Source organism: Dipodomys spectabilis, unplaced genomic scaffold, assembly GCF_019054845.1.
Source record: "Dipodomys spectabilis isolate Male_0828 unplaced genomic scaffold, ASM1905484v1 ptg000089l, whole genome shotgun sequence".
Lineage (NCBI taxonomy): Eukaryota > Metazoa > Chordata > Mammalia > Rodentia > Heteromyidae > Dipodomys > Dipodomys spectabilis.
The window spans coordinates 15,035,024-15,050,591 of NW_024870766.1; the positions used below are offsets into that span (position 1 = coordinate 15,035,024).

At 38.4% G+C, this 15,568-nt stretch overlaps 2 protein-coding genes across 3 annotated transcripts in view; one reads left to right on the forward strand and one right to left on the reverse strand.

Moving 5' to 3' along the window:
• Nucleotides 1–15,568, reverse strand: part of Ccdc146 (coiled-coil domain containing 146) — a 115,261-nt gene that overhangs the window by 71,215 nt on the left and 28,478 nt on the right. The window lies entirely within an intron of this gene.
• Fgl2 (fibrinogen like 2) lies at nt 7,316–10,978 on the forward strand. Its single transcript, XM_042684551.1, has 2 exons — nt 7,316–7,967; nt 10,269–10,978. Exons 1-2 carry the CDS (start codon nt 7,355–7,357, stop codon nt 10,973–10,975), a joined length of 1,320 nt encoding a protein of 439 aa, XP_042540485.1. The 5' UTR covers nt 7,316–7,354; the 3' UTR covers nt 10,976–10,978.

The following is a 15,568-nucleotide window of genomic DNA, read 5'->3' on the forward strand; positions in this document are numbered from 1 at the left end:
CTTGAGCCACAGCTCAACATCTGGTTTTGGCAAGGGGAGGGGGGGAAGGGGAGGGGGATGATTAATTGGAGATAAGAGTCTCCAAGAGTTTTCTGCCCAGGCTGGCTTTGAACTGTGATGCTAAGATACCATCCTCCAAACTAGCTAGGATTATAATAGGCATGAGCCACTGGTGCCTGGCTTGTGTGTACATACTGACACCTGCCTTGCTATTCTATGGATTCTAATTAAAAACATTTAGATCTCTAATCTGACCTTCTCATGTGACAGATGACAAAACCAACATCTCACTTCTGAAGGTCTTGCCAATGGTAAGAGAGTTAGAAAGTTCTTCACTAAAAGTTCAATGACTACCACCCTAAAGTTCTTTTCATTCTGTTATAACTTGGTATTAAAAATTTTTTTACTGTAAAGATACTGTACAGAGGGGTTACAGTTACATGAGTAAGGTAATAAGTACATTTCCTACAGAGCATTGTTACCCCTCCTTTGTTTTTCCCCTACTATCCCTTCCCTCTCCATCTCCAACTTGGTATTTTTTTGAGATGAAAATAGGAAAATGAGACTTATTTACAATTTATAAGTTTCTGATATAATTTTTGTGTCTATTTTGACATGTTTTGTGTGTGTGACAGCAATTATTCCAACTGAACTTTAAAACATATGTCACATTATTCTTGCATATAAACATGATCAAAATGATTCTGGATTAAATATATAAGCAGAGGAAGCTGTGACAAATGACCATTAGTTTAAGAAAAAATGAGGGCTAAGCATCTGTTGATAATGATTTTAAGTGGTTTCTTCTACTTTTGTAAGTAACAGGAAATGACCCAAATCACAAATAATATCAAAATACAAGTACAGCTAAACAAAATAATGCTATATTTCAGAATATTATGTACTTCAGACTATATTTTTAAAAATTTCTTATGAAGCACTTGGGTAAAGAGCTAGCAGTATTTCAACCTTGACCAATCAAACTACATTCAGTTATTTCATAATAATCTTTATCAGAACAGTGGAAATGGCTTTTAAAATTTACTGAGGTACACATGCTAATGTATATTTCATAAGATAAACTTTAGAGTGTTTTAAAAGTGACTTTCTAAGAGTCTAAGAATAGGTATCTGAAAGGTATCTATTCCTCAAAAAGTCATGGAATTTAATATTTTTACTTTTTCCACAATAACTTACTTAGCAGCAATGATTTTTATGAATTAACTAATATATTGAGATTACTTCTATGCCAAATTATGATGGGTTTATATCAAATTTATAAAAATGTAATGTTATATGAGATTATATAATGATATAACAAAATATGTTATAAATACACATATGTTATAAATGATATACATTCATGTTTATATATTGTGTCAAATTGCTAAATATAGGCAAGGCAAAGCCCTAAGGTATAAAAGTGATAAAACAGGTAAACCCAAATAAGCCCTCTCAGCTAGAATCTTTTCAAAATCTTAAAGTTAATGATTTTGTATAATAATATGTAGTCATCCTTGTTTCTGGATTCAATCTTTGCAAATCTCCTATTCACTAAAACTTATCTTTAAAATTGTCTGTAAATAGTTGAACAAAGAAGTTCCCCTTCAAGAGATCAGTTTATGAACATAACATATCCTGACTGGTGTCACGCCTATCATCCTTCTATCCCATCCTTCCCAACCACACAATTCCTCTCAGTTTTCTTAATTTTGTGGGATATGTATTGAGTTTTATGCATGCATTCTGCCCTTTTCCTCTCTTCATTCATGACCCCTCTCTTCTTGACTCCACACCCCACCTTTCAAGTACCAGTGTCTTAGAATCCAAGGATACTGTGAGTTTGTCTTTCTAAGAAATTACAACTGAATTCTCCCCAGAAAATACCATATTTCAGCTAATACAGTGTGTATACCTGCATTCAACTCTGATGTGTTTTCTTATGCATTTAGAAACAGGTTCCATATATGAGGAAGCATGCATCCTTTGTCTTTCTGGGACTGACTTACATCACTTAACATAATTTTTTCCAGGTCCATTAATTTCTTTGCAAATGGTAAATCATTCTTAATGGATGAGTAAAGCTCCCTTGTGTATGTAAGTATATCCAACACTTTTTCTTGATCTGTTTATCCAATCAGGGGCATCCACCTGTTTCCTCAATATTAGTTAAATGAAGTTTTCTCACTCTGGAAATTTAGAGATATGACAGTAAAATTGGATACCATTATCCTATGAATCTTATGATTCCTGGGGCTTGATTGGGATACATAACAAGATATTGTGTTGATAGATACTGACTAGTGGACATCTTAAAATTCCTATGGCATTCCAGTTTCAATTTTTTTTTTTTTTTTGGGTCTGGTCATGGGGCCTGAACTCTGGGCCTGGGCGCTGTCCCTCAGCTCTTCAACTCAAGGCTAGCGCTCTACCACTTGAGCCACAGCACCACTTCCGGCTTTTTTCTTTTGCTTATGTGGTGCTGAGGAATCGAACCCAGGGTCTCAGGCATACAAGGCAAGCGCTCTACCACTGAGCCACCTTCTCAGCCCCCAGTTTCAACATTTTAACACAAGAAGCCCTGAATACTAAACTGAAGCTCTCCATTGTTACCACAATGGATGACTATTCCAAGTTCTGATTAAAACTGAATCTTTGGATGTTTCTTCCTATACTTCTGTTGGTTCAGAAGCCTTTGAAGATTCACATAATTAACTAGGCACTAGTGGCTCATGCCTGCAATCGTAGCTCTATGGGAGGCTGAAATCTGAGGGCTGTGGTTTGAAGCCAGCCCAGGCAGGAAAGTCCATGAGATTCTTGAATTCCAATAAACCACTGGAAAACCAGATGTAGAGCTGTGGCTTAAAGTGGTAGAGCACTAGCTTTGAATAAAAAAGCTCAGGGACAGTGCCAAGGCTCTGAGTTCAAGCCCCATGACTGAGGGTACAAAGAGATTCACATAATCAATCTTTCAAGGAAAGTTCACATTGGAGAAATTTCTATTGTAAATCTACCTGTAATAGAATTTCCCTTCTATGACAGAGTGACAGCCTTATGAAACATACCAAAGAACTTTTATTCTAGATTTAGTCAAAATGAGGCCATTTTTTGATCTCTCTCTGAGTGGCTGAACTAAGGATTTCATTTTTCAGTGCTAGGCAAACACTCTACCAACTGAGCTACCTTGCCAGCCCCAGTTTCCTTGTTGGTGTGGGCTGGGGATTGAACACAGGGTCTTGGCCATGCTGGGCAAGTGCTCTGCTAGTTTTCTATAGACATAGCCACAGACCTCTAGGATTTTCATCAGAGTTTTTGGGGGGTTTTTTTTGGTGCTTGTCCTGGGGCTTGAACTCAGCCTGGGCCTTGTCTCTGAGCTTCTTTGCTCAAGGACGGTGCTCTACAACTTGAGCAACAGTTTTACTTCCAGCTTTTTGTTGGTTAATTGGAGATGAGAGTTTCATGAACTTTCATGCCTAGGCTGCCTTTGAACCATGATCCTTAGATCTCAGTGTCCTGGATAGGCACGAGCCACCAGTACCTGGCTCAAAGTTCTTTTATGAAATTAATATTGATGACTATTAAAATAAATAATATTTTCTGGTGTCATTTCAAATCACCTTAATATTTAAACTTTCTTATCAGAAAAGTACATATTTCTTTTTAAAAATCAAGAATGCTAAGATTTAATAAATCAGGAAATAAAAATGTTTTGAGTGTATAACTTAATATCAATAAAGAATCTTATTACTATAAATAGTTTTCATTACTTACTTCCTTTGGTACAGATAGGAATGTTATATGATCCCTAAAAATAGAACATATGAGAGGAAGTGAAATTTTCATTTAGGAGTCTGATCCAGATATAGAAAATATATAGCTTCTCAATTAAATGTAATTTAGATATATGAAAAAGAAGGCTGAATATGTGATGAATATATGTAATATATGATGAATAGGTAATTTCCCTATGTGGCTTATGGAAACAAATTTCACTACTTTAAAAGCCCACTGTGTATTTCTGTTAATTTTTCAGATCTAAAAAGCATACATGTAAGTGAACATAAAGCATAGTGCTAAGTTGAGAGTAGATTGGGGAGAGAAGGGAAGATTCCAACAGTACCATGAGAAATCACGGCCTACAGGAGGAGCAGGGTAGGCTGGGTGTAAGAGAATCCAGAAAGGCTTTCCAGCAAGATGGAGTCCAAGGTCAGAGCAAGATTTCTATAGTTGAGCATAAGGAAATCTTCTTCTCCATTTTGCTTTAAAATGGTCTCCTTCTCCTTCTTGAAACTCTATTTCCTGGATCCTGTCTTATTTCTTTGATCATCTTTGTGGTTTCTGTAGTTTCAGCTGTTATACAAAGTGATTCTGTCCAAAAGATGTTAGAGTAGTAAGTGTGGTATCAAGTGTTAAGAAAAAGGTAGATCAGTGGTCGCAAGAGGGAAGATAGATGGAGACAGACATTGCTAAGTAGTGTTAGATGTATAGGATGATAAGTGAGGGGAAATTGTCAGAGAGGGAGAGTTGAGGAAGAACTCTGAAAAACAGGACTCTGATTGTACCTAAGTCATATCATGGTAGTGACAGCAGAGAGGGAGATGGTAGTTGACTGGAGATAGTCATGGTCATTGTATTCCTGTTTCAGTACATTAAATTTTAAGTATTGGCAATCTACCGAGTAGAACTATCTTGCAAGTAGCTGAACTTCAAGGTATGAAAATCCATTGGTTTCTAGCAGAAGAGACATTACTAAAATGACCCTGATGGGAAAATAGATTTCTACTTCTTTGCTTTAAGACTGTCTGGGTTCCTAACTTATCTAGAAATTGATTTGAACAACATACTCTCTACATCACTGTTTCAATATGTCTTCCAATATTATTCTTTTACTTGGCAGTGTGACATGGGAGAAAAGACAGCTTTGGAACCAGACCCTGGTTCAAATCCCAGACCTTTCTTTTACATACTGTAGCCATAGCTAGGTCATTTATTATGTTGAGCTTTTTATTTCCCTCGACTGCAGATAGTAATTGTAGAGAGGGGAGGATGAGGTAAATTAGAATGTTGTAGCACAACATTCTGCCCCTATGGAATATCAACTCATTTGGTGGGTATTAGTATCACTGAAACTGATTAATGACATAGTTTATCCTTTCATTGGGGCAATTTCCAGTGGCTCCTAAAGAGACAAGAGCCAGTTCCCAAAGTTCTTCCAAGTGTTTTTAGGTGGAACTATGCCATTAGCCTGAAGCTAAGTTAAGTGGGGGGTGTGCGGGCCCAAGCATTACCAGCAGAGTTTGGAAAACAAATCCCTGATTCAAGCAGATGAACCCATTTTAAGAGCCAGAATACTGCACTTTTGTTAGATTTAGAAACTTTTTTAAAGTACTAAGGGTTTTGTTTGGAAGTCCAACCAGAAGAAAACAAGAGGTCCTTGTTTATCTGGTTTGCTTGTTATTGTAAGCCAAATGTCCACAGCAGTGCATTGCATGTAGAAGGTAAATAATAAAATAATGAATAAATAAATGAGATAGTGACGTGTATCTTATATGTGTTCTAACATGGTGCTGAGTAAACAGGAGACCCTTAATGAATACTTGGACTGGTGAATATGTGGGTTTATACCCCAGTTTGTCAGAGGTTTTTCATGAGGTACCAGAATTGAAACCATCATCCCATACATGAGTTTGATATACTATCATCGTTCTCTCTTTTCAAACTTATCTAGTCATTTATTTCTCTCCTCAAAACAGGTAGGTATTGTCTTGGAAGTGAGTCAGGAAAGTAAAATGAAAGGAGATTTGTTTTTAAGTTGGAGTTAAAAATTGTGTGTAACATTGATTTGAATACATTGGATAGAATAAAGAGAAAAACATTATTTTTAGAAGATGGAGACTCACAAGGCATAGATATATAGAGTGTGTTCAACGAATTTGTTTATACACTGAATCTTTCCCTTCAGCACTCCAAGTTTGTGTAACTCTGGTTCTGAGAGAACAGCAGAATTCCTCCCCTATCAGCAGACATGAAGGCTCAGTAATGTTATAATGATCTTTTTTATCCAGTTGGAGGGTGAATCTGGGTTGAAACCTCAGTTTTAGCAGTAAGAACAATCCCAGAAGTGGAAAGTAAGGCAGCTTATTGGAAGAATGTGAAGAGGGCAGTGTGGTTAAAATGAAGGGTATATGGGGAAAAAATCATTGGAAATCAGACTAAATAAGTGAGAGAGATTACAGAGTGCTTTAACTAATTTAGATTGTGATCTATAGTAATCATATTGAAATCATGTTTAAAAATAATAAACTTTAATAAGCTCTCTGACAAAAGCTAATGTGCAAAACAAATTTTAAAAAAGGAGGTTTCTCTAATTGAAGTTGAACTCTTGCCCTTGGCCTGTGGACAGAAACGTCAGAAACTGCCAGGGCTGAGTGCTGACGTGCTTTGGACAGGTGACCTCTATGCCAAGTGGCTCACAGACAGAGTAGAACCACCTCTCCTGGAGGCAGAAAGCAGAGGGGGGCTGCCAGGCCTGGGGTTCTAAAGGAGTCAGGAAACATCAGAAAGATAGGCGCAGAAAAGTCATAAAGAGCCACTGTGGAAGATGACAGAACAATAACCAAAAATGGCAGAGGGAAAAGAAGGCAGCTACTGAATCTGAGGAAAGACAGTGGTGTGTTTTCTAAGTGTTTTTAGGCATCTAGACAATTATATCCACCTAAATGTCAGAAGAGAAGGCAGCACTCTTGTCTACCAGTTTTCTTCCCCTTTTCAAACAGAGGAAACCAAAGCCCATTGCCTGAGTCCGAAAGCTACATGTTGTTATTTTTAGAAACTTGAAATGCTTACGCTTTCATCAGAAATACATTTCCTCCATGCCCCCATGCTAGTACCATCTTAGTAACATTTCGATTTTGGTAACATTTCTATAATTTGACAGCTGGTCTGTAAACATTGATCTTTGAAAACTAATTGTTTTCAAAGGAGTTAGGTTGTAATTAACTTTGAGTGACTTCAAACAGAAGTACAGCAAAATTATTTCTCCAAGGTTTTGCCTGTGTTTTCCAAACTCCTGAAGCACGCAAATAAATCACAAATGAGGGACGGCGAACGCGTGCGTCCCCCCGCGCGGCAAGGCATCCCAGCGCCAAGAACGCTGGACAGAGAATGAATGACAGCCTCTGCTCAGCGCATCTGCTGGGGACCAGCTCCGCTTCCTGTGCGATTCTGAAACGTGTGATGCAAAGGCTCCCGCCCTTTTCTGGGAACACAGCCTGACCCAGCAGCCTGGCTATTAAAGCTCTCTGCCTGCTGCCGGCAGGCGCCCCACTGCTCCCCACCGTTCTCCACTGCCGAGATGAAGCTTCCTGACTGGTGCTGGCTGAGCTCAGCTGTCCTGGCTGCTTGCGGCTTGGTGGTGGTGGCAAACAACGAAACCGAGGAAATTAGGGATGGGAGGGCAAAGGACGCCTGCCCGGCGATGCTGGAGAGCAGAGGGAAATGCTCGTCCGCCGGCGAGTGTCCCTTCCAGGTGACCCTGCCCCCGCTGGCCATTCAGCTACCCCAGGAATTCGGCAGACTAGAGGAGGTGTTCAAAGAAGTCCAGACTCTCAAGGAAATCGTCGACAGCCTCAAGAAATCTTGCCAAGACTGTAAGCTGCAAGCTGATGATCACCGAGATCCAGGACATGGACTGGGGTCCCCTGGCACGGGAGCCCCGGGAGAGGCTGGGGACAGTAGAGTTGAAGAATTGGAGAACGAGGTGAGCAAGCTGTCCTCCGAACTGAAGACTGCAAAGGAGGAGCTCGACATGCTGCAAGGTCGCCTGGAGAAACTGAATCTTGTAAATATGAACAACATAGAAACTTACGTCGACAGCAAAGTGGCCAATCTCACGTCTGTGGTCAATAGTTTGGACGGCAAATGTTCATCCAAGTGTCCCAGTCACGAGCTAATCCAGTCCCAGCCAGGTATGTGTATTTGTAATCATGTTTTCTTATCGTGTTCAGGGAGGTTATATAGCTAGGGAGTGTCTATAGCGTTTCAGCCCGAGGGAATAAGTTAAATAAGTGAAGGATTAAATGCCTAAGTCTTTTGTTTCATTAAGGTAGTCCAGGAAAAACAAATATCTTCTGGAATGGGACTTCAGAAATGATACTTGATCTCTTTCCAAATCTCATCACTGGCTCTGTCACCACCAGAAAGCACTTTCAGTTTCAACATCTTATTTGCTTCAATGCCAGACTTTCTTCACACAAGCACCAGCAGCAAGAGAGAATTTCTTAATGGCTTTGTGCCTTTAGTCTATCATTTTCCTGATGTGTTTGAACACCTGAGAGAGAAGGCAAGGTTGGCAGCTGTGCTTTGTTCATTGGACATTAGTTTTTCTTGGGGTTGGCTGGCTGCCAGGTCTCATGTAGCAACAAGTGGTCTTTGAAAGATTTTTAGCAAGCAATCTGCAGTTCATAATTGAAAATATCTACTGAAAATGGGAGGTTATATAGATGAAATAAAAGCCACTTCCTGTGTGTGTGTGTGCAAAACTTTTTGCTTTGAGACTTAGTGGCACAAAAATGCTTTGAAGGAAGAATTTTTGCCATGTCACTAAGGGAAGGAATAAAACCTTTTTTTTTTCTTTGACTTTAAGCTAGTTTTCAAACATAAAGAAACAGAATCCAATCTCACTATCCGAATGACTTAACTTTAACACATACGAGAAAACACAGATCTAACTGTCTACTTTGCCCTTGAACCAATGGCTCCCCCAATTCCTAAATTCCTGGGACCACAACTCCTTGGTCATCTTACTTTGGAGAGTCACCTCTGCCTATCCATTTAAAGGGACAGAGCAGAGACTCCTTTTTATCCTGAAATACTTTGGGCATGCTCCATCCCCAGAGGATTTGCCAGAGCGGGTAGAGAGGAAGGCAGTGGTTGCAAGGACCACAGCTGCTAATACTCTTGGCAGCCTAGACGTGAATTTCACAGATTGCAAAGCAGATGTTCACGACTTCAGTGAAATCACTGAGTACACAGCTAGATATGACACTGCCTGGCAACAATTAATTTTCCTCCTAAGAGGTTTAAGGAAATATCTGAATATTCTGAGTTCTAAATGTATAGGAGTATAGAGGGCATGTTGGTATACCTGTCTATAAAACCCAGTTACTTGAAAGGCAGAGGTAGGAAGATTATGAGGCCAGCTCCAGGCAAAAGATAATAAATATAAAAATAAAGAAATAGAATAAAGAAATAATAAAAGAAAAAGAAAAAGAAAAGCAAAAGGAGTAGTTGTGTAGCTGAAGTGATCAAGTGTTACTTACTACATGCACAAGACTCTGGCTTCAATTCCCTGAGCCACAAAACAGCAGTAGAAGCATCCATATGAATATATTTTTGTACCTTAAAGTACTGTATACTAAACTCACCACATCTGCCATACAGTTTATAAAAATTATTTGGGAATAAATAGCTGCTAAACCTTGTTAATTAATGGCATCTATCTTGAACATAACCACCTGTTGTTTCTTTGTAGAAATTGAATATGTGCGATACTACATTCAGAATCATTACTTTTTAAAAAGGGCATTATTTTTTAAAAGACTGAAAAAATGAGCTTCCTTTGTATAGTTGTCAAGGAAATTAAATGTGAATTTACAATCAATGTCTACTCCAGCTTTCACGTATCCTTTGGAACATATGCTATAAAACTTCCTTCCCGTGCCTAGACTGCAGTTCTAGGAGAGTTGGGGTCATCTGAGCTTTAGGACAGAAAAGCAACGGCCATGAGAGTAAATTTTGCTTCTAGGCAGATATGAGTTTGTGCCCCACCTCTGCCATTTAATGCTGGTGTGAACTTCCGATAGCCACTGGTCCTCTTTGTGCCTAAATATCCCCATCAGCAAGCTGGCAATACTACTTGTATGAAAAGGTTGATGTGCAGATTAAATGTGACACTTTTAGCCAGTGTTTAGCAGAATGTCTAGAATGTAGCAGTACTCATTACATGTTACTTTTACATATTTGTTTTTAGAGTTAGTTGCTCATTATTCATGTTATCATGCTTATTGCCAAGCAAAGGGATGTTAGTCTTGTCTATCAAACCGAGTTCTTGTTCTGTGTCCTTAAAAATCACTTGCTGCCCAGATTCAGGTGAATTTAGCAGAGGAAGGTTATTGTCATTAATGATCAGACTGCATTTGTGTAAAGAGTTTTCCAGATGCATACTTTCATTAACAAAATCCCATGGCTTTCTTTTCTTCTTCCTTCAGTTCAACATCTAATATATAAAGATTGTTCTGACTACTACGTAATAGGCAAAAGAAGCAGTGAGACCTACAGAGTTACCCCAGATCCCAAAAACCGCAGCTTTGAGGTGTACTGTGACATGGAGACTATGGGGGGAGGCTGGACCGTGCTGCAGGCTCGACTTGACGGTAGCACCAATTTCACCAGAACATGGGAAGACTACAAAGCAGGCTTTGGAAACCTCCGGCGAGAGTTTTGGCTAGGAAATGATAAAATTCATCTTCTGACCAAGAGCAAGGAAATGATCTTGAGAATCGATCTTGAAGACTTTAATGGTGTCAAACTGTATGCCCTCTATGATCAGTTTTACGTGGCTAATGAGTTTCTCAAATACCGTTTACACATTGGCAACTACAATGGCACAGCTGGGGATGCTTTACGTTTCAATAAGCATTACAACCATGATCTGAAGTTTTTCACCACCCCAGATAGAGACAATGATCGCTATCCCTCTGGCAACTGTGGGCACTACTACAGTTCAGGGTGGTGGTTTGATGCATGCCTTTCTGCAAACTTAAATGGCAAGTATTACCACCAAAAGTACAAAGGTGTCCGTAATGGGATTTTCTGGGGCACTTGGCCTGGTATGAATGAGGCACAGCCTACTGGCTACAAGTCCTCTTTCAAAGAGGCCAAAATGATGATCAGACCCAAGCACTTTAAGCCATAAATCACAAGTTCTCATCTCTCCAGGCATTTATTATCAATAGGGCAACAGATTCCTCATCACTTTGGAATATGCTTTATTTCCTATTTCCTTTCTATGACTAAAAATTGTCTCGGAGTAGCAGACTCTTATGCTACACAGCTTTTGAAAAATGTGCATTTAAAAAGACTCCTTGGGGGCTGGGAAGGTGGCTCAGTGGTAGAGCGCTTGCCTTGCATGCATGAGGCCCTGGGTTCGATTCCTCAGCACCTCATAAGCAGAAAAAAAAAAAAAAAGCTGGAAGTGGCACTGTGGCTCAAGTGGTAGAGCACTAGCCTTGAGCTGAAGAGCTGAGGGACAGCGCCCAGGCCTAGAGTTCAGGCCCCACGACCAGACCAAAAAAACAAACAAACAAAAAAAAACAAAAAAAGATACCTTGGAAGCTATTATCCAATGCATGCATGAAAGCATTGAGAATTATTCATTTTATTTGTAAATCCTTTTAATTTCTATTAATTGAGTTCATTAGTATGTGTACTACTTTCTAAAATTAAAAAAATGTTTATTCAGTAAGATAGATTCTCAGAAGCAACTGCTACTATGATGTGTCTAGACAAGCACATTTGAAAAGATACTTTTATTCTATAAATTATTTGCATATCTATCTCTAAATATGAAGATTACTTCATTCTGAGATAAACTTACTCAACCATTTGCATTTACTTTGTATCAAGAAAATATTACAGCATTTTAGTTCCCAAACAATGGAAAATATGCATGATTAACCTATTTGTAGAATATTCATTGAATGTAGAATTTGTCATTAAACTTGGGCATGGTGGTACATGCCTATAATTCAGCAATAGGGAGGCTGAGGCAAGAGGATTGTGAGTTTGAGGTCAGTCTGAGCTACACAGTGAGCTCTTCTCTCAAAAAACAAAAAACAAAACCAAGGTATAACATACCTCAAAATGTGATAGCCTAATGTCACCCTCCAAACACTTAGAAAACAATGGAATTCACTTGCAGTGTGTAACTTGTTAAATGCCGGATAGCAAAAGTATAAAGGTTGCTCAGTATTGTGCTAGACTACTGATAGACTTTCTTTAAGGGGGTATAGGAATGTGAAAGAGGAACCATTTATGTACACTTTGAAAGCCATTTTTTAAAATCTAAAGCAATGATATTGTTGAGTAATACAGTCAACAACTTAGCTTCATAAGCACTTATGTTTTCTAGAATGAATAAATTTATTTATTAAAAACATGAATTTTGAAATATATATTAAACATTTAACCCTAACTAGTGGATCGCTTATCTTGCTATCATAAATTCAAAAGTATGTGTTTATTTTTTAAGAGTGTGCCCATTGATTTTAATAGGTTCTAGGTATAATTTGTGGGGAAGTTAACAAATAAACATCTATGAAAATACTCTGCATGTTATTTTAAAGGATCACAATTTTTATACTTTTATGACATTTTTCTACTAAATTCTTTAACACACAAATTTCTTTTTGGAATAATTTCATGTCATTCACTATAAAATATTGTAAGTTGATCATCTTTAACATGTTGATGGAAATAGATTATACCTGATACTCCTTTACCTTAACATGATGATCCAGTAATATATGCTACTGTTAATAAATGTAGACTATTTACAAATGTATTTTTAAAGTATTGTGTTGGTTCCATTTTGATAGTTAACATTTATCATAATATTTAGTTTCTGAATATTATCATTCTTGTAAAATGATGACTGAAATTAGTCTTTAGAAATTTGGAGTTGGGTTGATTACCCAGTGTGAGGAAATCAAATTTCACTGACAAACAGTAAAGCTAAATAAATGTCACATCCATTCAATAAGTAGTTTAAATATATAAGAATTATCTGAGCAACAAAATTTGCTGGTCCTTATTTCTGAATAGCTGTCCAAGGAAAGATTTTAAAGGTAAAAGAGATGACTGATTATAATTAGCTCTTATTTGAAATCTTTTATGTGTAATTAGGATTATGCCTTGTGCCTTTTAAAAGCCTTATAAAAGATTTACTTCTCATATCCATTTATTCTTCAAGGTGGAAAGCATCAGTTATTATTTGTAAAACAGTATTTATGTGCTCTGTGTGAAAAGTTAGGAGTATTGTTTTCTTAATAGGAAGATAGAAGCAAATAGAAAGATACCATTATCCTATTTCCTTCTGGAAATACTGTTGACACATTTGCAATATAAAAATTTCCATTTCCTTCTGCAACATTCAACTCCACCTCCTCTTGCTCTATTGTTAATGCTGCTGATCAAGTCAACTCCCTTAGCATAACAAAACGCTTCCTAATATTAGCCAGTACCTCTACTTTCAGTCTCTCCCAGTTCAACTTCCACATCACTGCTAGAGGGATTATTTAGAAACACAACTCTGATCTTGTACTGTACTGTTTCAAACTTTCAACACTCTCCACTTCCTATAAGATAAACTCCAGAAAATAAGCCTCTTCCTGAACCTGATTTCTGTCCACCCTTTCAGTGTCATTTTCTGCCATTACTCACTTGTGTCATACTGTGCTCAAACAAACCATATTCTCTCATTTCCTGATTTTGCACAGATTATTGCCTTGATCTAGATAGGATATATTCCTCTACCTCTTTTGGGAGTTGGCCAAGGACAGGGACTCAGGAGACAGAGTTCCCAGGTTTGAATTGCAACTACATCATTGGCAAACCATGTGATCATGGTCAAGTAATTTAATGTTTCCTTCCACTATGAATGGGGATAGTCTACTAGTCTGTCTGATAAACTCTTATTGGGATGATCAAATGAAGTAATATATGTAGAGCCCTTACATAATGTTTTAATTAATTATCATCATCAAACTGAATAGTTCTCTCTTCCGGGCATCTGTGCCTTTCTTCTTTGATATCATAACATCCTATACATTTCAATAATTTATATTTTTTACTAATTATATATTCAATAATTTTCTCCATTCTACCCTGAAATCAGTGTTTAAATAGGAGAAAAGAAATGTTGAGGCAGCAGTGGTAAACAATATATTAGCATTGAGGAAAAGCTATGTTTAAAGAAGCTGAGATTGTAATTGAGAGAATGGGTGATGTCAAATCTGAGATTTGAGAGACTGATTACAGGTGAGATATTATTGAAAGCCAGGGGAAAATACATCCAGGGTAATTATACACACTACAGGAGTAGGACATAGTCACGGTCCTAGGAAACGGTGCTGGTGGCTCAAGCTTGCAATCCTAGCTACTCAGGAGGCTGAGATCTGAGGATCGCAGTTCAAAGCCAAACCAGGTAGGAAAAGCTGTGAAACTCTTATCTCCAATAAACCACCAGAAAATGGGAAGTGGTGCTGTGGCTCAAGTGGTAGAGCACTAGCCTTGAGCTGAAGAGCTCGGGAACAATGCTCAGGCCACAGTTCAAGCCCCATGGCTGACAAAAAAAAAAAAAAGATGGGTCCTAGGAATGGGCCTCTGGATCCACAGCTACAGGAGAAGCTTGGCTATTATGTCCTAGGCTGAATGGTGAGTGTTTACTAGACTGAATTCCTAAGGAAAAACCTTCAATGTTGCTCATACTACCCAGAGTTTAGTGTAATTCTGAAGTGAATTTTAGTCATATAAAATTCATGGATCTTTCTTAAAATTACCACTTAGAGTAACAACTCCATCTGTACATGCCAATCTCCTCCCTCTCCCAAGAGGTAACAAGCAGAGGTAGATGAGTCCAAACCACAGTTTCGTTCTGTGCATTGCCAAGTTGCGACATCTTCTCAGTCACAGCCTTGCCAGCTCTCTTTTGTTTACTGACTAGAAAGAGCTAGAAATAAGGGGAAAGGGTGCATTGTAGAAGACTCAGAATACCCAGACTCCCCATCATGAATGTACCTCACTATGTTTGCTGAGGCTCTCTGATTGCTGCAAGACAATGTTGCTTTCTTTCCCAAGGGAATGGGCTTAATTCTCCTCTAGGCTTCTTCATCCCACTTGATATTCTCTCTAGATTGATAACAGGTCATGTCCTCATATCAAGTAGAAACTCAAATAAGAGAGGAAGACTGCACAAATTTGCTTGTTTTTACCAAGAAAGACAGGTGTAGACAGATTTTGAGATTACTTAATTCAGTGATATAGGTATGCTGATCAGAAATTACAGATTCAACTGTGTAGCTTAAGGAGATGTGTGTGTGTATGTGTTTCAAATATTTTTCTTAGTTGACACAAACCCCAATTCAACAACAGCTCAGACTAACTCAAGTTGAGAAGCCATAAATGTCTTAAAACTCAGAGACTGATATGCATGGTGGGACATGCATGCATTACTAGCTGCCTGGGTGGCAAAGATGGGAGCACAGCAAGGTGTAGGCTGGCTCTGGGGCTCGTAGGAGAGACCCCGTCTCCAGAACAAAATGAAACAAAAGGAACGGGAACATAGCTCAAGTGGTACAGCCCTTCTCTACCATTCATGCATGAGATCCTGAGTTCAATACACACCAATGGAAAAAAATCCAATGACAAAACCCCCAAACCTCAAATACCTATGGAGATAGGAAGTTTGGGGGAAGAGTTAGCCTTAATTAAACAAATATTTGCTGAATGC